The 26182-nt window shown below is 44.2% G+C and overlaps 2 protein-coding genes across 2 annotated transcripts in view; one reads left to right on the top strand and one right to left on the bottom strand.

The window, feature by feature from the left end:
- The first annotated feature begins 3608 nt into the window (after positions 1-3608).
- On the top strand, positions 3609-13961 carry aamdc (adipogenesis associated, Mth938 domain containing). Its single transcript, XM_022217838.2, has 4 exons — positions 3609-3885; positions 5414-5545; positions 5887-5982; positions 13108-13961. The coding sequence occupies exons 2-4, from the start codon at positions 5414-5416 to the stop codon at positions 13246-13248; spliced, it is 369 nt and encodes a 122-aa protein (XP_022073530.2). The 5' UTR covers positions 3609-3885; the 3' UTR covers positions 13249-13961.
- The window catches only part of ints4 (integrator complex subunit 4), a 32134-nt gene continuing 19909 nt past the window's right edge, over positions 13958-26182 (bottom strand). The window contains exons 17-24 of the mRNA XM_051957513.1: positions 22063-22156; positions 21734-21814; positions 19151-19281; positions 17597-17656; positions 15515-15674; positions 15282-15425; positions 14918-15038; positions 13958-14280 (exon numbers count right to left, since the gene is read on the bottom strand). Of these exons, the coding sequence (XP_051813473.1) occupies positions 14105-14280; positions 14918-15038; positions 15282-15425; positions 15515-15674; positions 17597-17656; positions 19151-19281; positions 21734-21814; positions 22063-22156 (967 nt within the window). The 3' untranslated portion in view covers positions 13958-14104. The remainder of the gene's footprint in view (positions 14281-14917; positions 15039-15281; positions 15426-15514; positions 15675-17596; positions 17657-19150; positions 19282-21733; positions 21815-22062; positions 22157-26182) is intronic.

Genomic DNA, 26182 nt, shown 5'->3' with positions numbered 1-26182 from the left:
AAACAGAGTGAATGTACTGCAATAACGGTATACATATTAAATGTAAAGGTAGATAGAGAAGGGCTCAGTGCGTCAAGAAAAGTCCCCCAGCAGCCTATAGGCCTATAGCAGCATGACTAGAGGCAGAACGAAGGGACGTCCAAGAGGGAGTCAGCTGTGGAATGAAGACACAAGCCGAACCCCTGTGGGTCACCCAGTCAGCCCCAACTATAAGATTTGTCAAAAGGAACGTTTTAAGCCTGGTCTTAAAAATAGAGAGGGTATCTGCCTCCAGAACCCAAACTGGGAGCAGGTTCCACAGGAGAGGAGCTGATAACTGAAGGCTCTGCCTCCCATTCTACTTTTAGAAATTCTAGGAACAACAAGTAAGCCTGCAGCTTGAGAGCGAAGAGTTCTACTAGGATAATAAGGTACTATCAGATCTTTAAGATATGATGGAGATTGGTTATTAAGAGCTTTATATGTCAGAAGAAGGATTTTAAATTCTATTCTGGATTTAACAGGAAGCCAGTGAAGAGAAGCAAGTATAGGGGAAATATGATCTCTTTTGCTAACTCCTGTCAGTACTCTGGCAGCAGCGTGTTGGATCAACTGTAGATGTTTGAGAGAACTATTTGGACAACCCGATAATAAGGAATTACAATAGTCAAGCCTGGAAGTAACAAAAGCATGAACTAGTTTTTCTGCATCACTCTGAGACAGAATGTTCCTGATTTTTACAATATTATGCAGGTGAAAAAGGAAGTCCTACAGACTTGCTTTATGTGTGAGTTAAAGGACATGTCCTGGTCAAAATAACTCCAAGATTCCTCACAGTAGTACTGGAGGCCAATGTGATGCCATCCAGAGTAACTATTTGCTTTGAAAGCGAGTTTCTAAGATGTTTGGGGCCAAATACAATGACTTCGGTTTTGTCTGAATTTAGCAGTAGGAAGTTAAAAGTCATCCAGGTTTTAATGTCCTTAAGACAATCTTGCAGTCTAGCTAACTGATCAGTTTCATCTGGCTTCATAGATAAATACAATTGTGTGTCATCTGCATAACAATGGAAGTTAATACAATGCTTCCTAATAATATTGCCTAAAGGAAGCATGTATAATGTGAAAAGTATCGGTCCTAAGACAGAACCCTGAGGAACTCCATGATTAACTTTAGTATGCTCAGAAGAGTTATTGTTGACATGCACAAACTGGAACCTATCTGATAAGTAGGATTTAAACCAGTCCAGTGCTGTCCCTTTAATGCCAATTGAATGTTCTAGACGCTGTAATAAAATGTTGTGGTCGATTGTGTCAAACGCTGCACTAAGATCTAACAAAACAAGTATAGAGACTAGTCCATTATCTGATGCTATGAGAAGGTCATTAGTAACTTTCACTAGAGCTGTTTCTGTGCTATGATGCACTCTGAAGCCTGACTGAAACATTTCAAACAAATTATTCCTTTGTAAGTGTTCACATAATTGATTTGCAACTGTTCTTTCCAGAATTTTATAGGGAAATGGTAGGTTGGATATCGGTCTATAGTTAGCTAACACATCTGGATCTAAAGTGGGCTTTTTAAGCAAAGGTTTGATGACAGCAACCTTAAAAGCCTGTGGTACATAGCCTGTTACTAGAGAGAGATTAATCAGATCTAACATTGAATTAATTAGCTCTATAAAAAATTAAGTATTGTTTTATTTTAAGATCAGCCACCTGATCTCTCATTATGACCATGAAAACTAACGAAAAACATTATAGCGGGGTGGCTGTGGCTCAGGTGGTAGAGCGGGTCGTCCAATGATCGAAGGGTCGGCGGTTTGATTCCCGCTCTCACCTAGTCATGTGCTGCTGTGTCCTTGGGCAAGACGCTTTACCTGTCTTGCCTCCAGTGCTGCTCTCACACTGGTGTGTGAATGTTGGTGGTGGTCAGAGGGGCCGTAGACGTGGATTAACAGCCACGCTTCCATCAGTCTGCCCCAGGACAGCTGTGGCTACAAATGTAGTTTACCACCACCAGAGTGAGAATGTGTGACTGAATGAATAATGGATCCATTGTGAAGCGCTTTGAGTGCCTTGAAAAGCGCTATATAAATCTAATCCATTACTATATACAGTCTATGCACTGTACTCTGATTGGCTCCACCCTTGCTGATGACCACTTCCAGTCCCAGAAAATGAAAAAACTGACTTTTTTTTGTTTCTATCTCTTAAATGAAAATGAAAATCAAAGCATTTTTAAATTTCGTATATCCCTTTTTGATCATGAAAATGAAAAATGCCTTGTATTTTAATTTTGTTTTTTTTTGTATTTCAAAACAAAAATCAATTAACCACTTGTTTTTTGATTTTCAAAACCCGTTTCAGAACGGGAAATCCAATAGCCAAAATATACACAGACCATCATCACTTAGAGAGGATGTGTATCTGGATTTGTTGAACGTCGTCACTGAGAATGTTTGTTCGCATAAATAAGTGGATCCAAAGAGAATCAATATCTTCTGAGCATGCTTCATCAAGTTTGGAAACCTCTCCTCTTTGAGAGAAGAACAAAAAGTCAGCAGTGATCCTGACTTAAAGTGCTCTGACAGTAGTTTATCAGACTGCAGATCAATGAGTTCCAGTTGGACATCACTGGGTGCAAAATAGAATCATGGAGAGATTCATATATATATATACATATATATACATATATATATATATATATATATATATATATATATATACAATCATCCTTTGTCTGAACTTAGAAACAGCTGGAATGGAGACAAGCTCTGACGGTGTTTCCTGAAGAAAGGAGTGAAGGACAGAAAGGTGAATTTGTGTTCAAAATAAGGCTGACGGCTGAACGTAAATAAAGGCTTTGTGAAGCATAAGGAGCTTCTTCACTGTCTGGCTGGGGTTTGCTACATACATGACCTAAATATGTAGCGGGACTCAGAAACACCCCACAGTTTAATTATTGGTTCCTTGTGTGATTTCCAGCTGATAAATCAGTCAGTTTGTCATCGGATCAATCATGCGATGGTCAGCAGGTAACTGACACAGTGTTCACTTGTTGTCATGGTTACAGCTATATCTGGCAATGGGAAACAACAAAGTCATGGATCCAGACTATAAGCCGCATCACTGTGAAAATTTAATCAGCTGGTCCTTGTGTCATTGACATCGACTTCCCCTCAAAATTTTATCCAAATCGTAATGTTTCACACAGACAGACACTTACTTAATTTGTTATTTTATTTTGCACCTTACCTTATTTTATTATATCTTTATGTTATTTTATTTTTATCTTCTTATCTTATTTACTCTGTATTTTATCGTATTTCTTCACACTGTTTTGCACTGACTGAAGGGCTTTTGCAATTTTGTTGTACTTGTTGCAATGACAAATAAAGTTCTATTCTATTCTATTCTATTCTAAGTCTGTTTATGAGTCATGTTTCACACAGGCAGACAGACAGACAAACGTACACTGATCATCACATAAATGAGCTGTTCCTTGGCGGAGTAAAAATAATAATAATAATAATAATAATAATAGTAATAATTAAACTGTCTGTAGTAACAACATCCCGCCAGCAGGAGGCGCAGCTGCAGTGGAGTTCTGACTGTTGGACTAAAGAAGCAGAAGAAGTTGACATCTGTTAGCTTAAAGCTGCAGCGGGTTAAAGTTAATAAATAACGAGTTAAACTAATTAACGGGTTAAACTAACGAGTTAAACCGTCTAACTAGTCCCACACTGTCATAGATGGTTAGTTAGATCCTGTTCAGACCACAGAGGGAAGAAAACTTCAGCTGCTTTCAAACTTTAGCCTGGCTAGCGGAAGCTAACTAGCATTAGCCAACCGGAACCGGAAACAGTCCCGCCGAGACGAACACGGAGCTGCCATCAGTTTGCAGGTAAACACCAGAACTTCATTTATGTTGTTTACACACGCAGAACTTTATTATTTACGATTTATATCAGAACGCATTTAGAGTTCTGTGAAGAAACACAGAACGTCAGACCTACAGAACGTCAGACCTACAGAACCTCAGAAGAAGTGTGGATCAGTTTTACAGCTTAAAGTTGACCACAAAAAATTAAACATCTCCAAATATAAGGAAGAAAAGAGGAGTTTAGAAGGAGCAGATCTTAGTTCTGTTGTGAACAGAACCTCAGTAGGAGAACGTTCCATGTTCTGATCAATATTTAATATTAATCTGATCAACTGAGACTTTAATTTATTCTTCTGATCACACTGTGAAAACTGGAAAAATTCACAGATATTCACAGATTTGTGATCTTTTAAATATTATATAGCTTATATAATATGTATTTAATAAATAAACTGGCCCAAGTATTACCTGTCCACAGGTATAGGTTATATAGTAAAGTAATAATAATAATCCAGTAATATCATTAAACTATAATAAGGTTATAATAATAATCCAATAATGACATTAAACTATAATAAAGTAATAATAACTCAATAATGATGTTACAGCAGTTAGTTATGGTTCATCTTCATATTAAATCCTCTGAAGAAAGAAATAATATTCAGCTCCAGACTCCAAAGAATCAATGAACGTTAGTGTTTCTGTACAACCAGGTTTTATCTTCAGGTTTTTCTGTTTCTCTGTCAGCTGCTGATTTATTTTCTGGCTCTTCAAGTTGTTGTTGAAGCAGCTCTCAGCTGTTTTTATTGGTTCAGTTTGAAGCCTGAGACTCACTTTAAAAATAGATTCAGTCTGAGAATAACAGCTGTTAGCTGTTAGCAGTTAGCTGTTAACTACTGCTGGTAATGTTCATTTCAGCTGGTTCTTAGACGTACACACCCCCATATATAGATATATTTATACATACACATTGATCAGGTCTGACATTATGGGATGTAACTAATATTTATGCTGCCAGAACTCCTCTGATCCAGTGCTAAATTTCTCCTTTGTGAGATTAATAAAGTCTATCTTATCTTATCTCTATGGAACCAGGACCTCTGATGTCCTGTGGGTGATCCTGGACCCACAGATGCTCAATAAGATCTAGATCTTGGGAGTGTGGAACCCAGATGAACAGCTTAGTTCTGTCATGTTCCCCGGGTTCTCCTGATCAAGTTCTGTGGTGTGTTGAGGTTCTATGTCCTGGTGAGGGAGGAACTTGTTGCTATGAGGGGTTCATGTCTGACAGGTTCAGTCTAGAACCCATAGAACGGTTTGGTTCTCTGAGGATCTGGTTCTAAAATGAAGCTGTCTGTGTGTTTATGAAGGGGATGTTAACACGGGTCCAGGTCTGAAGGAACTGAAGGTTCCATCAGAGACGAGATGGACTTAAAGTCTTCATCAGTAGAGAACCCGTCTGTTAGATGTTCTCCATCATCTAGACAGTTTGTTAGTTAGAACCCAGATGATTCAGTCTTCTGTCTGAACTTTGATCTGTCCTCCTCAGATGTCCTCCCCACAGATCCGTTCTCTGTCCTGGGGCCTGATGACGGTGGAAGGAAGCTCCGCCCCCTATAAGGACTGTAAGGTGTGGCCTGGAGGCAGCCGGACCTGGGATTGGAGGGAGACTGGGACTGACGTGAGTCCAGACCTGTAATCTGATTACCAGCACATCATCTGATTACTCTTAATACTCCAGACCAGCATGTAATCTGATTACCAGCATGTAATCTGTTTACTGTTAATCCTCCAGACTGGACCCATCGGTTCTCTGCTGACTGGAACTTTTTTTCTGTTCTAAGTCTTATTTTTGGAACCAGAAGTTTTTCCCACATGGACTCTGACGAGATAAAAATAAAAGCTTTCCACCAGTGATGGAACCTCTTTAGAACCTGATGTTTATCTAACATGAGGAGGGTTCTTGTGAGGTTCCACCTGTGATGGAACCTCCCTAGAACCTGATGTTTCTTATTTTTTCAGCACTGTCCAGGAGTTCAGCCTGCAGACTTGGAGGAGGTTCTGAAGAAAGGAGTGGACCTGCTGGTGATTGGCCGAGGAATGAGTGAAGCTCTGCAGGTAAACACGCCTACAACACGCCTACAACACGCCTACAACACGCCTACAACACGTCTACAACACGCCTACAACACTTCCACAACACTTCTACAGCACGCCTACAACACGCCTACAACACGCCTACAACACGTCTACAACACGCCTACAACACGTCGACAACACTTCTACAGCACGCCTACAACACTTCCACAACACTTCTACAACACGCCTACAACACGCCTACAACACGCCTACAACACGCCTACAACACGCCTACAACACGCCTACAACACGTCTACAACACGCCTACAACACTTCCACAACACTTCTACAGCACGCCTACAACACGCCTACAACACGCCTACAACACGTCTACAACACGTCTACAACACGCCTACAACACGTCTACAACACGCCTACAACACTTCCACAACACTTCTACAGCACGCCTACAACACGCCTACAACACGCCTACAACACGCCTACAACACGCCTACAACACGCCTACAACACGTCTACAACACGCCTACAACACTTCCACAACACTTCTACAGCACGCCTACAACACGCCTACAACACGCCTACAACACGCCTACAACACGTCTACAACACGCCTACAACACGTCGACAACACTTCTACAGCACGCCTACAACACTTCCACAACACTTCTACAACACGCCTACAACACGCCTACAACACGTCTACAACACGTCTACAACACGTCTACAACACGCCTACAACACTTCTGCAACACGTCCACAACACTTCCACAACACTTCTACAACACTTCTGCAACACTTCTTCAGCACGCCTTCAACACTTCTACAGCACGCCTGCAACACTTCTACAGCACGCCTGCAACACTTCTTCAACACGCCTGCAACACCTCTACAGCACGCCTGCAACACTCCTACAGCACGCCTCCAACACTACTACAGCACGCCTGCAACACTTCTACAGCACGCCTGCAACACTTCTACAGCACGCCTGCAACACTTCTACAGCACGCCTGCAACACTTCTTCAACACGCCTGCAACACCTCTACAGCACGCCTGCAACACTCCTACAGCACGCCTCCAACACTTCTACAGCACGCCTGCAACACTTCTACAGCACGCCTGCAACACTTCTACAGCACGCCTGCAACACTTCTACAGCACGCCTGCAACACTTCTTCAACACGCCTGCAACACCTCTACAGCACGCCTGCAACACTTCTTCAACACGCCTGCAACACTTCTACAGCACGCCTGCAACACTTCTACAGCACGCCTGCAACACTTCTACAGCACGCCTGCAACACTTCTTCAACACGCCTGCAACACTTCTACAGCACGCCTGCAACACTTCTTCAACACGCCTGCAACACTTCTACAGCACGCCTGCAACACTTCTACAGCACGCCTTCAACACTTCGACAGCACGCCTGCAACACTTCTACAGCACGCCTGCAACACTTCTACAGCACGCCTTCAACACTTCGACAGCACGCCTGCAACACTTCTACAGCACGCCTGCAACACTTCTACAGCACGCCTGCAACACTTCTACAGCACGCCTTCAACACTTCTACAGCACGCCTGCAACACTTCTACAGCACGCCTGCAACACTTCTACAGCACGCCTTCAACACTTCTACAGCACGCCTGCAACACTTCTACAGCACGCCTGCAACACTTCGACAGCACGCCTGCAACACTTCTACAGCACGCCTGCAACACTTCTACAGCACGCCTGCAACACTTCTACAGCACGCCTACAACACTTCTACAGCACGCCTACAACACTTCTACAGCACGCCTGCAACACTTCTACAGCACGCCTACAACACTTCTACAGCACGCCTTCAACACTTCTTCAACACGCCTCCAACACTTCTACAGCACGCCTTCAACACTTCTTCAACACGCCTCCAACACTTCTACAGCACGCCTACAACACTTCTACAGCACGCCTGCAACACTTCTACAGCACGCCTACAACACTTCTACAGCACGCCTACAACACTTCTACAGCACGCCTGCAACACTTCTACAGCACGCCTACAACACTTCTACAGCACGCCTGCAACACTTCTACAGCACGCCTACAACACTTCTACAGCACGCCTGCAACACTTCTACAGCACGCCTACAACACTTCTACAGCACGCCTGCAACACTTCTACAGCACGCCTACAACACTTCTACAGCACGCCTGCAACACTTCTACAGCACGCCTGCAACACTTCTACAGCACGCCTTCAACACTTCTTCAACACGCCTCCAACACTTCTACAGCACGCCTTCAACACTTCTTCAACACGCCTCCAACACTTCTACAGCACGCCTTCAACACTTCTTCAACACGCCTCCAACACTTCTACAGCACGCCTACAACACTTCTACAGCACGCCTGCAACACTTCTACAGCACGCCTGCAACACTTCTTCAACACGCCTCCAACACTTCTACAGCACGCCTTCAACACTTCTTCAACACGCCTCCAACACTTCTACAGCACGCCTTCAACACTTCTTCAACACGCCTCCAACACTTCTACAGCACGCCTGCAACACTTCTTCAACACGCCTCCAACACTTCTACAGCACGCCTGCAACACTTCTACAGCACGCCTGCAACACTTCTACAGCACGCCTGCAACACTTCTACAGCACGCCTTCAACACTTCTTCAACACGCCTCCAACACTTCTACAGCACGCCTTCAACACTTCTTCAACACGCCTGCAACACTTCTACAGCACGCCTTCAACACTTCTTCAACACGCCTCCAACACTTCTACAGCACGCCTTCAACAGTTCTACAGCACGCCTTCAACACTTTTTCAGCACGTCTGCAACACTTCTACAGCACGCCTTCAACAGTTCTACAGCACGCCTGCAACACTCCTACAGCATGCCTTCAACACTTTTTCAGCACGTCTGCAACACTTCTACAGCACGCCTTCAACACTCCTACAGCACGCCTTCAACACTCCTACAGCACGCCTACAACACTTTTTCAGCACGTCTGCAACACTTCTACAGCACGCCTACAACACTCCTACAGCACGCCTTCAACACTTCTACAGCACGCCTACAACACCTCTACAGCACGCCTACAACACTTCTACAGCACGCCTACAACACTTCTACAGCACGCCTACAACACTTCTTCAGCACGCCTACAACACCTCTACAGCACGCCTACAACACTTCTACAGCACGTCTGCAACACTTCTTCAGCACGTCTGCAACACTTCTACAGCACGCCTACAACACTTCTACAGCACGCCTGCAACACTTCTACAGCACGCCTACAACACTTCTTCAGCACGTCTGCAACACTTCTTCAGCACGTCTGCAACACTTCTACAGCACGCCTGCAACACTTCTACAGCACGCCTGCAACACTTCTACAGTACGTCTGCAACACTTCTTCAGCACGCCTGCAACACCTCTACAGCACGCCTACAACACTTCTACAGCACGCCTGCAACACTTCTACAGCACGCCTACAACACTTCTACAGCACGCCTGCAACACTTCTACAGTACGTCTGCAACACTTCTTCAGCACGCCTGCAACACCTCTACAGCACGCCTACAACACTTCTACAGCACGCCTGCAACACTTCTACAGCACGTCTGCAACACTTCTACAGCACGCCTGCAACACTTCTACAGTACGTCTGCAACACTTCTTCAGCACGCCTGCAACACCTCTACAGCACGCCTACAACACTTCTACAGCACGCCTGCAACACTTCTACAGCACGCCTACAACACTTCTACAGCACGTCTGCAACACTTCTACAGCACGCCTACAACACTTCTTCAGCACGCCTACAACACTTCTACAGCACGCCTGCAACACTTCTTCAGCACGCCTACAACACTTCTACAGCACGCCTGCAACACTTCTACAGCACGCCTGCAACACTTCTTCAGCACGCCTGCAACACTCCTACAGCACGCCTGCAACACTTCTTCAGCACGTCTGCAACACTTCTTCAGCACGTCTGCAACACTTCTACAGCACGCCTGCAACACTTCTACAGCACGTCTGCAACATTTCTTCAGCACGCCTGCAACACCTCTACAGCACGCCTACAACACTTCTACAGCACGTCTGCAACACTTCTTCAGCACGCCTGCAACACTTCTACAGCACGCCTGCAACACTTCTACAGCACGCCTACAACACTTCTTCAGCACGCCTACAACACTTCTACAGCACGCCTGCAACACTTCTTCAGCACGCCTACAACACTTCTACAGCACGCCTGCAACACTTCTACAGCACGCCTACAACACTTCTACAGCACGCCTGCAACACTCCTTCAGCACGCCTGCAACACTTCTTCAGCACGCCTGCAACACTTCTACAGCACGCCTGCAACACTTCTACAGCACGCCTACAACACTTCTACAGCACGCCTGCAACACTTCTACAGCACGCCTGCAACACTTCTTCAGCACGCCTGCAACACTCCTACAGCACGCCTACAACACTTCTTCAGCACGCCTACAACACTTCTACAGCACGCCTGCAACACTTCTTCAGCACGCCTGCAACACTCCTACAGCACGCCTACAACACTTCTTCAGCACGCCTGCAACACTTCTACAGCACGCCTGCAACACTTCTACAGCACGCCTGCAACACTTCTACAGCACGCCTACAACACTTCTACAGCACGCCTGCAACACTTCTTCAGCACGCCTGCAACACTCCTACAGCACGCCTACAACACTTCTTCAGCACGCCTACAACACTTCTACAGCACGCCTGCAACACTTCTTCAGCACGCCTGCAACACTTCTACAGCACGCCTACAACACTTCTACAGCACGCCTACAACACTTCTTCAGCACGCCTGCAACACTCCTACAGCACGCCTACAACACTTCTACAGCACGTCTGCAACACTTCTTCAGCACGCCTACAACACCTCTACAGCACGCCTACAACACCTCTACAGCACGCCTGCAACACTTCTTCAGCACGCCTACAACACTTCTACAGCACGCCTACAACACTTCTTCAGCACGCCTACAACACTTCTACAGCACGCCTACAACACCTCTACAGCACGCCTGCAACACTTCTACAGCACGCCTACAACACTTCTACAGCACGCCTGCAACACTTCTTCAGCACGCCTACAACACTTCTACAGCACGCCTACAACACCTCTACAGCACGCCTGCAACACTTCTACAGCACGTCTGCAACACTTTTTCAGCACGTCTGCAACACTTCTACAGCACGCCTTCAACACTCCTACAGCACGCCTTCAACACTTTTTCAGCACGTCTGCAACACTTCTACAGCACGCCTTCAACACTCCTACAGCACGCCTTCAACACTTTTTCAGCACGCCTACAACACCTCTACAGCACGCCTTCAACACTTTTTCAGCACGTCTGCAACACTTCTACAGCACGCCTACAACACTTCTTCAGCACGCCTACAACACTTCTACAAACACGCCTGCAACACTCCTACAAACACGCCTGCAACACTTCTACAGCACGCCTGCAACACTTCTACAGCACGCCTACAACACCTCTACAGCACGCCTACAACACCTCTACAGCACGCCTACAACACTTCTACAAACACGCCTGCAACACTCCTACAAACACGCCTGCAACACTTCTACAGCACGCCTTCAACACTTCTTCAGCACGCCTACAACACTTCTACAGCACGCCTACAACACTTCTTCAGCACGCCTGCAACACTTCTACAGCACGCCTACAACACCTCTACAGCACGCCTACAACACTTCTACAAACACGCCTGCAACACTCCTACAAACACGCCTGCAACACTTCTACAGCACGCCTACAACACCTCTACAGCACGCCTACAACACCTCTACAGCACGCCTACAACACTTCTACAAACACGCCTGCAACACTCCTACAAACACGCCTGCAACACTTCTACAGCACGCCTGCAACACTTCTTCAGCACGCCTGCAACACTCCTACAGCACGCCTACAACACTTCTTCAGCACGCCTGCAACACTCCTACAGCACGCCTACAACACTTCTTCAGCACGCCTACAACACTTCTACAGCACGCCTGCAACACTTCTTCAGCACGCCTACAACACTTCTACAGCACGCCTACAACACTTCTACAGCACGTCTGCAACACTTCTACAGCACGCCTACAACACTTCTTCAGCACGTCTGCAACACTTCTTCAGCACGTCTGCAACACTTCTACAGCACGCCTGCAACACTTCTACAGCACGCCTACAACACTTCTACAGCACGTCTGCAACATTTCTTCAGCACGCCTGCAACACCTCTACAGCACGCCTACAACACTTCTACAGCACGTCTGCAACACTTCTTCAGCACGCCTGCAACACTTCTACAGCACGTCTGCAACACTTCTACAGCACGCCTGCAACACTTCTTCAGCACGCCTGCAACACTTCTACAGCACGCCTGCAACACTTCTACAGCACGCCTACAACACTTCTACAGCACGCCTGCAACACTTCTTCAGCACGCCTGCAACACTCCTACAGCACGCCTACAACACTTCTTCAGCACGCCTGCAACACTCCTGCAGCACGCCTTCAACACTTTTTCAGCACGTCTGCAACACTTCTACAGCACGCCTTCAACACTCCTACAGCACGCCTTCAACACTTTTTCAGCACGTCTGCAACACTTCTACAGCACGCCTACAACACTTCTTCAGCACGCCTACAACACTTCTACAGCACGCCTACAACACCTCTACAGCACGCCTACAACACTTCTACAAACACGCCTGCAACACTCCTACAAACACGCCTGCAACACTTCTACAGCACGCCTGCAACACTTCTACAGCACGCCTACAACACCTCTACAGCACGCCTACAACACCTCTACAGCACGCCTACAACACTTCTACAAACACGCCTGCAACACTCCTACAAACACGCCTGCAACACTTCTACAGCACGCCTGCAACACTTCTTCAGCACGCCTACAACACCTCTACAACACGTCTGCAACACACCTACAGCACATCTAAAACACGCCTACAACACATCTACAACACGCCTACAACACACCTACAACACCTCTACAGCACGCCTACAATACGTCTAAACACGCCTCCCAACACGCCTGTATGTCCCGTTCTCAGGTTCCTTCCACCACGCTGGACTTCGTGCAGCAAAAAGGAGTGGAGGTTCGGGTTCTGCAGACGGAGAAAGCCGTGGCTGAATACAACAAACTGGCCATTCAGGGTGCCAAGGTGGGCGGAGTCTTCCACTCTACTTGTTGATGACATCACCAGCTCAGGGGCAGAGTCTGTTTCCATGTAGCTGCATAGTTCAGAGCTTCTCAGAAGAAACCAGAGACTCGTGGTGGGACTTAAGTCTGAATGTTAAATGTTGGGTTCAAGTTATGCATCAGGAAGTTGACTAGACAGGAAGTTCACCAGACAGGAAGCTTACTCAACAGGAAGTCTTGGTTCTACTTCCTGAGTTTCATTACAGCAAGAGCCACTGTGTTCTCTAACTGACATCCTTTAGGTAGAATCTTCTGCATTGTATAGACTTGAACGTGTTTCACTGCTAGAAAATGTTTTCTAATGAAATCAGGATTTCTGTCCAGTTTTACAGAAGACGACTTTCAGAGAAACTCTGAGGTTTTCAGACAAAACTTTCAGTAGAACTGAATCATAATAATTTATACGTCTTCACTGTAAACAAACCAAAGCTCCTGTTTGATGCTGGAGCTCAGAAACTTCCTCAACGTTGGTTTCTGTAAAGTTAAAGTTCTTAAACATGTTCAGATCAGACCTTCATGAAGCCTTTGTGTGTTTTACTGAGGATGGAATCTGGATTTAAAATGTTCCACAAGTGCAATAATTAGATGTGATTTTAATTTTCTGGACTTTAAAACAAGGTGAGATGATGTGAAACTTGTTAGTAAAATGGAACTACCGTTTGTTGTTTCTGCTGTTTGTCGCATTAAATAAAAGTAGAAAATGAATCTTCATCGTTTCTTTATTCCAGCAGTAAAGGATTAAACACAACTGAACACAAATTCTTACTATCAAAACAAACTTATGAGTTCAACCGAGGTCGTCCTTCAGTCCAGAACCAGAACCATCCCAGGTTCTCTCAGGTGTTCCGTTAGCGTCGGGCAGGTTTTGGCATGATGAACACTTTGACAGGTTTGCTGAAGGGGATGGTTCCTTCGACGGCGCCCTCTGCAGGTGGGAGGCCATCCATGGCGTCGGTCCATCCCAGCCTGGAGGAGCAGGAGGAGCTGTAGGCCAGCAGGAGGCGCACTTCAATCTGAGATGGTTCTGAAAGAGAAACACCAAACGTTTACAGATCCAATGGAAATACGTCCTCGAAGGATTCAAAGCAGATCTGACTTAACTAGTATTAAGTCATTCCATCAGTCCTCCAACCAGAACCTCCTCAGAACATCTTGTTCTTCACCTCCAGCAACTTTATCAATGATCAGAGTTCTACCTTCAAACTGGGAATATTTCCAGATTACCAGGTCCTTGAAGTCCATAGAGGAGAATGTCCCCTGGAGAAAGTTCTAGAGTAGACCTACCGAGAACTCGACAGTTCCTTGTAGGTCTACTCTAGAACTTTCTCCAGTTGTCAGTAGGTCTACTCTACAACTTTCTCCAGGGGACGTTCTCCTTTCCTGCTTCCAATCTTTAAGTTTAGTCTCACTTTGAACATTCCAGGTCCTTGAAGTCCATAGAGGTGGGCCCAGATTTATCACTTTTTGATGGACTTTTTCAACCTACATTAAACACCAGGATCATCTCTTTAGATCAGGTTTCTTCTGCAGTTAAATCGTGTTCTAATATCGAGAACAGATGAGCAGAATCAATATAATCCAGACGAACCAAACTTGGAGACTAAAAACGTTCAGAAGCTCCAGACATGTTTCAAACAGCTGCAGATGGAAACACGCCTCACCTGTCCATGCCGTGTGCGACAGGTACACCTGTGTGATGAGTCGGTGTCGGTCCGGTCCAGGCTTCCTGAAGTCTGCAGGTTTAGGATGGATTACATGACTCTGACCGTCTGGATACAGAACCTGCAGTGATTGGTTCAGAGAGAACAGCTGTTGGTCTCCTCAGCGTCAACACAAGACTTCTTTAAAATCCTTAAAGTCGGCGTTGAACACTGAAAACATTTACTTCTTCAGGATTCAGGAGACTTCTTGGTGCTCATAGAGGTCTCGGTGTTGGTCATGAAACATTCATATTTAGAGTTGTTTACGTGAAGCAGCTGAAATCAACACCAGCAGCAAACCTGAACTGTTCATCTTTAAACTCACCTGAACTTTAACAGAGTTCTGAGGATCCTGGATGTGCTCCAGTGTGGCGTCGATGTCTAGCGCCACCACCAGGCCGGATGTGAACCTCAGAGGGTTGTCAGACTCCCCAGTGGGTTCTATGATGGTGGCTGTGGCCCGATGGATCTGTTAGAGCATGAAGAACCCAGTTTATCCAACCGGTTGACAGTAGAAACATGGCGCTCATCTTCAGCTCCTTCTTCTAGTCTTCCTACCTGTTCAGGTAGTCGGAGCTGCAGTAGTCCACTCTGTCGAAGCGTCGTCTGCAGGATCTTGACCACCTCCACCGGCTTACAGGACGACAGCCGAGGCAGCAGCTCCAGAAGCTTCTCCACAAAACTGTCCTGGAGGTGAGGCAGCTCAGTCAGGAAGAGCCTGGAAACAGAAAGAGTCCACAACCTGAAAACCGGTCTTTAAACACCAAAACCAGTCTAAAGACTATCAAAACCGGTCTGAAAACCATCAAAACTGCACTTTAACCCTTTAGAACCCAGTGTAGTACTGGTGCTACGTTTTGCATATTGATTTTTGATTGGCTGTAGATTTGAAACCAGATAAGATAGATCGATCATTCTTTTTGCATATAAAATCTGGGGAGTCAGACTATCATTTCACACATTTACCTGTTCTCAGAGCATTTTTTCGATGCAGTGATGGGTTTGTAAAAATACACAGTAAAGCACACACGACAAAAATCTATATAAACAGAGACTGCGGGTATTTGCAGAGCTTCCCAGTTGAAATAAACGACCTGTCACATGATTCTTATGTGTCCATACCCAAGATGCTCCTGCCCCCAACAACAGGAAGTGACGTGTTTGCCGGGAATTGTAGTTTTTCCGCCAAACTGGAAAAACTTAGCCTGCACAGATGCACACTCTCTCCCCCGGTTTCACCCCTACTTTATTTTACTAAAACAGACACACTCCCTACAGCTGGCTGGAAAACTGAGAAGGACCCTGACAGCTTCCCTTCTCTGACACATTTCCTGCCCAAAAGGAGGCCAGGTGTCCAGCCACCTCTGTTAGAAAATGTGGACAACCCTTCTCCATCAAAGTGTCCAAGTACTTGGACCAGGCAGCCATCAAAACACTGTTTCTGATTGAACTCAGTAAAACCGATTTTCTTTTATTAACCATGCCTGATGTGTACGTCAGCGGGGTTACTGCAATCGCTTCGGTATCTGGCTGGCTGGCTAGGTAAGTATGTATGTGTGTGTGTGTGTGTGTGTGTCCGTTCAGATATCTCTGCAAGTGCTGAAGTCAGGATAATCAAACTTGGCACTGAAGATCGGTCTAAGGTCCCCTGCTCAGTTGTGGAGTTAGAGGTCAGCAGATCAAGGTCAAGGTCACAGGGGTTGTTTAGCACATTTCCTGCATATTGCATCATTTGTATAGGAAGGGATATATGTAGGATGATCAAAATTGATACAGAGTATCATGCATGGGCGTGGTTCTGCCCTCTACTGAGGGCTTGTCTAGTTTTCAAATGCACTGTTTATGGTCTGACCATGGTTTTGTACATAAAATATGTATGTCCCTAAGTATCTGGCACACTTAGAAATTTGATTGTACTATTGTAAAGTTTATTTTGATGTTAATGTTGTGTCTTTGCAAATTTTGCACTGTTCTTTATTTTTGGGGGTTTTCAGGTTACAAAATTGACCATATCTCAAAAAGCAAGTGATGTACAGACTCAAAATATATTTCCTGTGGTTCCAAAGGATATTGTGCAACTTCTTTACATTCAGAAAATTTGAGGGATCTAGCTATGCAATTTCTGTATTTTTAAATATTTGTGAAAAAAATTTTTTCATTTTTTTTAAGGTGTATTGCACTTTTAAGCAATTTATTGTAAGTAGTCAAGGCGTAAGTCAATACATATCAAAATTTGGGATATCAGGGTTATTTTGATGTAAAGCAAATAAAAATATTCCAAAAAATGGCACTACAGCATGTAAAAATGTAAAAAAAACATGACTTGCACAATGGTGGGTCTTAAAGGGTTAAACATCATAACTGGTCTTTACATCTTTATACCAGGTACAGACAGAAGGTGATGATACTCCATCGTATGCCACCTGTGTATGTCTCTACAGCTGCAAAGTGAAGATGTTCATGATCAAGATGTTCTACTTGGAGCAGCTTTGACTCAACCTAAAGCTTTTTAGTCACTTCTGACAATTTGGACAAGTTCTATGTTCTAGGATCTGTGTTCTAGATTGTATATTCTAAGTTCTAGGTTTGTCTGTTTTCCCGTGGTTTGAAAGATAAAAAAACAAAGACATGAAATATTACCTCTGAAAAGATTCAATGTCTTGCAGAAACTTTTCACAGCTGCTGATCAGTGAATCCAACCTGAAGAGAAACGAGGAGAACCATCAGAAGAATCTGCTGCTCGTTAGTCAGAGTTTCTGTTTGAAACATTCAGTAAATCAGGATCATTAAAAGTTCAATTAAACATGAAGCAGCTTCTAGCTCTGAACATCTACCACCAACACCTAGACCTCCATGAACACCTAGACCTCCATGAACACCTAGACCTCTATGAACACCTGGACCTCCATGAACACCTAGACCTCCATGAACGCCTAGACCTCCATGAACACCTAGACCTCCATGAACACCTAGACCTCCATGAACACCTAGACCTCCATGAACACCTGGACCTCCATGAACACCTGGACCTCTATGAACACCTAGACCTCCATGAACACCTAGACCTCCATGAACAACTAGACCTCCATGAACAACTAGACCTCCATGAACACCTAGACCTCCATGAACAACTAGACCTCCATGAACAACTAGACCTCCATGAACACCTGGACCTCCATGAACACCTGGACCTCCATGAACACCTAGACCTCCATGAACACCTAGACCTCCATGAACACCTAGACCTCCATGAACACCTGGACCTCCATGAACACCTGGACCTCTATGAACACCTAGACCTCCATGAACACCTAGACCTCCATGAACAACTAGACCTCCATGAACAACTAGACCTCCATGAACACCTAGACCTCCATGAACAACTAGACCTCCATGAACAACTAGACCTCCATGAACAACTAGACCTCCATGAACACCTGGACCTCCATGAACACCTGGACCTCCATGAACACCTGGACCTCCATGAACACCGAGACCTCCATGAACACCGAGACCTCCATGAACACCGAGACCTCCATGAACACCATGAACCGACCTCCATGAACACCGAGACCTCCATGAACACCGAGACCTCCATGAACACCGAGACCTCCATGAACACCTGGACCTCCATGAACACCTGGACCTCCATGAACACCTAGACCTCCATGAACAACTAGACTTCCATGAACAACTAGACCTCTATGAACACCTGGAACTCCATGAACACCTAGACCTCCATGAACACCTAGACCTCCATGAACACCTGGAACTCCATGAACACCTAGACCTCCATGAACAACTAGACCTCCATGAACAACTAGACCTCCATGAACACCTAGACCTCCATGAACACCTGGAACTCCATGAACACCTAGACCTCCATGAACAACTAGACCTCCATGAACAACTAGACCTCCATGAACACCTGGAACTCCATGAACACCTGGAACTCCATGAACACCTAGACCTCCATGAACAACTAGACCTCCATGAACAACAAGACCTCTATGAACACCTAGACCTCCATGAACACCCACATCAAGAAAAATGTGAGTTTTCGGTCCCAAACAACAAATAAACTGTGAACAGAATCTGAGTCAGAGCAGAAACAAGTTTCATATTTAACAATGTTGTGTGTCTAAAGACTGTTGTGTGTCTCCAGATGTGTCCAGATGTTGTAGAGGAACCGACCCGGGTCTGGTTCTGGCCCTCAGGATCAGCTGCAGAGCTTTGGCCTGCAGTCTGACGTGATGAATGGTTGCCAGCTGACGGTTCTCAAGACCGCTGTACAGGAACTCCAGTTTATAGGATTCATCCAGGATCTACACAATAAACACACAGAGAACAATGGAACCAACACACAGTCATTACCCACAATACAACAAGTGTCGTGATGCTAATGCGTGTCTGTTGTGTTACCTGTTGTGTTACCGGTTGTGTGTCTGTTGTGTTACCTGTTGTGTGTCTGTTGTGTTACCTGTTGTGTGTCTGTTGTGTGCCTGTTGTGTTACCTGTTGTGTGTCTGTTGTGTTACCTGTTGTGTGTCTGCTGTGTTTGCCTGTTGTGTTACTGTTATGTTTGCCTGTTGTGTGTCTGTTGTTACCTGTTGTGTGTCTGTTGTGTGTCTGCTGTTACCTGTTGTGTGTCTGTTGTGTGTCTGCTGTTACCTGTTGCGTGTCTGCTGTGTTACCTGTTGTGTGTCTGTTGTGTTACCTGTTGTGTGTCTGTTGTGTGTCTGTTGTTACCTGTTGTGTGTCTCCTGTGTTACCTGTTGTGTGTCTGCTGTGTTACCTGTTGTGTGTCTGTTGTGTTACCTGTTGTGTGTCTGCTGTGTTACCTATTGTGTGTCTGTTGTGTTACCTGTTGTGTGTCTGTTGTGTTACCTGTTGTGTGTCTGCTGTGTTACCTATTGTGTGTCTGTTGTGTGACCTGTTGTGTGTCTGTTGTGACCTGTTGTGTGCGTTGTGTTACCTGTTGTGTCTGTTGTGTTACCTATTGTTTGTCTATTGTGTGTCTGTTGTGTTACCTGTTGCGTGTCTGATGTGTTACCTGTTGTTTGTCTGTTGTGTTACCTGTTGTGTGTCTGTTGTGTGTCTGCTGTGTTACCTGTTGTGTGTCTGCTGTGCTACCTGTTGTGTGTCTGTTGTGTGTCTGTTGTTACCTGTTGTGTGTCTCCTGTGTTACCTGTTGTGTGTCTGCTGTGTTACCTGTTGTGTGTCTGCTGTGTTACCTGTTGTGTGTCTGTTGTGTTACCTGTTGTGTGTCTGTTGTGTGTCTGTTGTTACCTGTTGTGTGTCTCCTGTGTTACCTGTTGTGTGTCTGCTGTGTTGCCTGTTGTGTGTCTGTTGTGTTACCTGTTGTGTGTCTGCTGTGTTACCTATTGTGTGTCTGTTGTGTTACCTGTTGTGTGTCTGTTGTGTTACCTGTTGTGTGTCTGCTGTGTTACCTATTGTGTGTCTGTTGTGTTACCTGTTGTGTCTGTTGTGTTACCTATTGTTTGTCTATTGTGTGTCTGTTGTGTTACCTGTTGTGTGTCTGTTGTGTTACCTGTTGCGTGTCTGATGTGTTACCTGTTGTTTGTCTGTTGTGTTACCTGTTGTGTGTCTGTTGTGTGTCTGCTGTGTTACCTGTTGTGTGTCTGCTGTGTTACCTGTTGTGTGTCTGCTGTGTTACCTGTTGTGTGTCTGTTGTGACCTGTTGTGTGTCTGCTGTGTTACCTGTTGTGACCTGTTGTGTGTCTGTTGTGACCTGTTGTGTGCGTTGTGTTACCTGTTGTGTGTCTGTTGTGACCTGTTGTGTGTCTGCTGTGACCTGTTGTGTCTGTTGTGTTACCTGTTGTTTGTCTATTGTGTGTCTGTTGTGTTACCTGTTGTGTCTGTTGTGTTACCTATTGTTTGTCTATTGTGTGTCTGTTGTGTTACCTGTTGTGTGTCTGTTGTGTTACCTATTGTGTCTATTGTGTGTCTGTTGTGTTACCTATTGTGTCTATTGTGTGTCTGTTGTGTGTCTGTTGTGTTACCTATTGTGTGTCTGTTGTGTTACCTATTGTGTGTCTGTTGTGTTACCTATTGTGTTACCTATTGTGTCTGTTGTGTGTCTGCTGTGCGTCTGTTGTGTGTCTGCTGTGCGTCTGTTGTGTGTCTGCTGTGTGTCTGTTGTGTGTCTGTTGTGTGTCTGCTGTGTGTCTGTTGTGTGTCTGCTGTGTGTCTGTTGTGTTACCTGCTGTGCGTCTGTTGTGTGTCTGCTGTGCGTCTGTTGTGTGTCTGCTGTGTGTCTGTTGTGTTACCTGCTGTGCGTCTGTTGTGTGTCTGCTGTGCGTCTGTTGTGTTACCTGCTGTGCGTCTGTTGTGTGTCTGCTGTGTGTCTGTTGTGTGTCTGCTGTGCGTCTGTTGTGTGTCTGCTGTGTGTCTGTTGTGTGTCTGCTGTGCGTCTGTTGTGTGTCTGCTGTGTGTCTGTTGTGTGTCTGCTGTGTGTCTGTTGTGTGTCTGCTGTGCGTCTGTTGTGTGTCTGCTGTGTGTCTGTTGTGTTACCTGCTGTGCGTCTGTTGTGTGTCTGCTGTGTGTCTGTTGTGTTACCTGCTGTGCGTCTGTTGTGTGTCTGCTGTGTGTCTGTTGTGTGTCTGCTGTGCGTCTGTTGTGTGTCTGCTGTGTGTCTGTTGTGTGTCTGCTGTGTGTCTGTTGTGTGTCTGCTGTGCGTCTGTTGTGTGTCTGCTGTGCGTCTGTTGTGTGTCTGCTGTGCGTCTGTTGTGTGTCTGCTGTGTGTCTGTTGTGTTACCTGCTGTGCGGCTGCTGTTGCCGTGACGTTCTGTTTCAGAATCAGGGGAACTGAGATGTTCCACAGTTTCTCCTGCAGCGCCTGAAGAACCAAGAGGAGACTTTTAATGTTTATCTCTGATCGCATGATTGATGTATTGATTGATTATTGATTTAACGACATGAGTAAAAGACAAAATCTCACGTTTTTCTTAAAATATTAATGTTTTGAGATATTTTTAAAATATGTCAGAAAAGATCTGATCAATGAAGATAAAATTTACCCTCATCAATAATCAGGTTGATCAGAACAGACAGTAATCAATACTGTAAATCTATCATCAATAATACCTTCAGCAGCAGCAACTGGCAGCGTAGAAACGTAGCGCAGAAATCTGCAGCGCCAGCAAGTTCAGTCTGAAGTTCACCCAGCCTCTGGAGGTCTCTGATACACAACAACAACACAACTATAACACAATAATAACGCAACAGCAACATTACACACAGACATATTTCCTTTATTAACTCTATAAGCTCCATTAGCTCCATTAGCTCTATTAGCTCCATTAGCTGTATTAGCTGTATTAGCTCTATTCGCTCTATAAGCTCCATTAGCTCCATTAGCTGTATTAGCTGTATTAGCTCTATTAGCTCTATTAGCTGTATTTAATGTTAATAAAGCATTAAATATTAAGGTATAAACGTGTTGTCACCCTGTAAGTCCATGTTCCAGACCAGATGTTGGTACCACCTCAGGTGACCAAACCAAAGTGGTACTAAAATGTACGTTGGGTTAATATAAGTGCATTAAGACGTGATCGCCTTTCCACGCTGGCAGCTTAGTCACTTTTTTGTGAAACGTTCACATTCACCATAACCACTGGATTGCATCCATTTAACCCTCTGAGGCCCACAGCTGCAACATTACATGTTTTAAGGCTGTCCAGCTGTACCTATCTCTGCCTGAATGTCGACAAACACTACATATCCCAGCACCCCACACTCTGAACTGCAAAATTGCAACATTTTTGGAATGTATTTTAGGAAAATATTAATAGTGTGAGACATACCACATTCCAAGTTCAATCGTGTCTTCCACTGACACCCCCAGCTCTCTCTTTAGGAACAATTTCAATCATTTTCCAAACAAATATTTGATCTGTAGTATTTCTTTATTCATATTTAAAGATTTTTAGTGATAAACAACTCAAAATATTTTTTTAAAAGTATAATACTGTTTATGACAAAATTATTAGCCACCCTATGAAATTTTTTTTTTTAAAAAGAAAATCCCAAGTGCTGTTAAACACATCAAGGGATTTCTATCTCAGCTTTCACAAACATCCTGGTTTTATTTTAGAAGCTTACTTCATTTTATTTTGGACAAAGAAAAAAATAATTCAACAAAAACCAAAAACTACCAGGGTCAAAATTATTACCCCCTTAAGAATTTACCTTTTTATTGATCCAAACCACAAACCGCTGTTGTGCAATCATGTGCTTTAACTTTGTAATGCTCACAGCTTGTAATCAATCAATCAATCAAGTTAAAACTGGGGTTGTCCTACACTTTACACACAGTATAAAAACTTAAGGATTTGAGCTATTATTCGAGTAAGCATCATGACAAAAACAAAAAGAGAAAAAGAGTTGTTGATGCTTACAAAGCAGGAGAAGGGTCTACAAAGTTATCACAGCGTTTCCAAGTGTCCAGAAGTGGAGTGAGAAGTGTCATCAAGAAATTCAGAGAGAGCCACACAGCACAGAACAAGTCTGGTAGAGGGAGGAAGCCAAAGAAAACCTGTGAGAGATGTGTCTACAGATGCTAGAACAACCACCAAAACATTAGTTAATGACTTAGAGAAGTCAGGAATTGTAGCATCAAAGGAGACGGTCACTAGAGCCCTGCACAGAAATGGACTGAACCCGAACCCTCCAGTTCCCCAGAAGAGAAACCTTAAAGCCAGACTGAAGTCTGCTGAGGACAACCTGGAGAAAGATTATGAGGACTGGAAGCATGTCCTTCAGATGAGACCAAACTAGAGCTCTTTGGTCGTAGAGACGTTGCTTCTGTTTGGAGAAAGAAGGGAGAGGCATAGAACCCAAAGAACTCCGTCTCCACAGTTAAACACGGTGGTGGCAGTATCATGCTGTTGGATGCTTCAGTGCATCTGGAACTGGGAATCTGGTCAAGGTTTAAGGAATCATGAAGAAAGAAGGATATCTGAAGATTTAGAAAGAAAACCTCCAGCAGTCAGCTGCTAAACTGGGTCTGGGTCTTCCAACATGACAACGACCCAAAACTTCCGTTCCTGGTGAAGATCTACCTCCAGAAGACCAAGTGAACGTGACTGACTGGCCTGCACAAAGCCCTGACTGGGATCCCACTGAAAATCTGTGGGGTCAACTGAAGACCAGAGTCCATGCCAGAAGACCATCAGATCTGGAGGATTCTGAGAGGTTTACCAAAGAAGAACGGGCTGGGATTCCTCAGGAGACGTCAGAGACTCGTTACAAACTACAACAAACGACTGGAAGCTGTTATCCAGCAAAAAGGAAACACGACTGACTGTTAGCATCAAGGGGGCTGATAATGACCCTGGTAGTTTTTGTTTTTTATTAAATAATCTTGTTTCTGTGTGCAAAATAAAATATTGTAAGCTCCAAAATAAAACCAGGATATTTGGAAAAGTTGTTAAAAATTCCTTGATCTGTTTAACAGCGCTTGAGAATTTAAAAAAAAATCTTAAATTTCATAGCAGGCCTAATAATTTTGTCTTCAACTCTACTTGTGATTTTTAGGAATTTCTTTCTTTGGTGCCAAAAAGCAGCACTGGGCTTTAATGGATGCTGCTTGTTTACACAGAAGGACTCATCACTGGGTCAGGAGTAAATTAATCAGTTATTCCATCTATATAATAACATACAGTATCTGTACTGTATACCATGGCCTATGGGGTCAAGTTTAAAGGTTTACCCAGTTAATTTAGTCTAGGATTAACAGTATATTAGCAGGTACACACATCAACAGCAGTGTGATGCTCGTTTGTGCTTCAGTTAAAAAAAAACTGCTGCCTTCAGTTTCACATATCAGGAGACACAGAGGATGAAATCCACCAGTTAGAGTCCTCAGACACCAGAAACCATTAGAATGTTCAATATGTAAATAGAAACTAATAGTGGAGGACTGATTTAATACAATTCCATTTTTGTAAGTTCAAAATAATAAAATAAAGTTGTAATAAGATAATTTTCTTAAGGCTTTTCTGTTGAGTGGTGGTGTATTCTAACATCGACTGCAATTAGAGCTTTGACTTGTTCAATTAATTTGCATTTTATTGTGCCGTATTCAACAATTTCATATCAATACAATTCATTTTAGATACATATTTTGATACTATTGAATCGTCAATGCCTGATCATCTGTGGATTTTGTTAAAAATTAAGTTGGAATATTTGCATACAGTAAGAGCGGCTGTTGCAATTTTGTAACGTTTTCACAAAATCCTGACAAATTCAAACAATGATAAAGTCTCACTGTTTTCTTGATTAGAGGCTAAAACAGTTTTAAAAGGAAAATAAATTACACTGACAGTCATTAAAACTTTGAGACCATATTTTTCAACATCATTTTTATTTTGAAGCCCCAAACTGGATTTTCTTCATATGAATCATTTGTTTAGCATATTGGCATACAGAAACAAAAATCTAAAGTTTCAAGAATGATTTCAAAATAAAGAATTTCACAAAAGAAAACGGCACCTGCCAAACACAAAGTCACAACAGTCAATACCGAGTACGGCCTCCATCTGCTTGGATGCAGGCAGCAATCCGTCGGCGCATGCTTTGGACCAGGCTTCTGATTGTGGGTTGGGAACAGCCCATACGCCTGGATACATCACTGTAGCTCAAAGCGGCCTCCACCATACCCAGTGCCCGGAGACGTTGTTCATGTGATAGACGCGGCATGATGCTGTTCACTGGACTAACAATGGTGGCCTTTTTTGGGCCTTTATATAGGCCTTCAAACCCATTCTCACATTGTGCAGATACTCACTGAGTATTGGTTGGTGTGTATTTGGTTCACTTTTGCAAAGTGACCAACCCATGTGCAATGAATCATGACAAAATGACGACTCATCATTATCTCAACTACCAGGGCACTAGATCATCAGTAAATCCACAATGAATAATTACAACCCCCCTACAAGTAGAATTCTGCCTACATTTATACCTCAAAGCTTCTATTGACGGTCAATATATATTAATATCATCAGTGGGTTTCAGCGGGTTAAATCTGCAAAGATCACATTTAATATAACTCAATAATCAAATAAAACTGTGAGAAATATATTGTACATATAATCTATTATAATAATTAAACATCAGACCCAAATGAATGCATCTTTTCCTGCTTATCTGATAACTGTGTATTTGCCTTCACTTGTTTTTTCCTCTAGAAAGAGTTACT

Source organism: Acanthochromis polyacanthus, chromosome 13 (assembly GCF_021347895.1).
Source record: "Acanthochromis polyacanthus isolate Apoly-LR-REF ecotype Palm Island chromosome 13, KAUST_Apoly_ChrSc, whole genome shotgun sequence".
Taxonomy (NCBI): Eukaryota; Metazoa; Chordata; class Actinopteri; family Pomacentridae; genus Acanthochromis; species Acanthochromis polyacanthus.
This window is presented reverse-complemented; position numbering and strand designations above follow the sequence as displayed.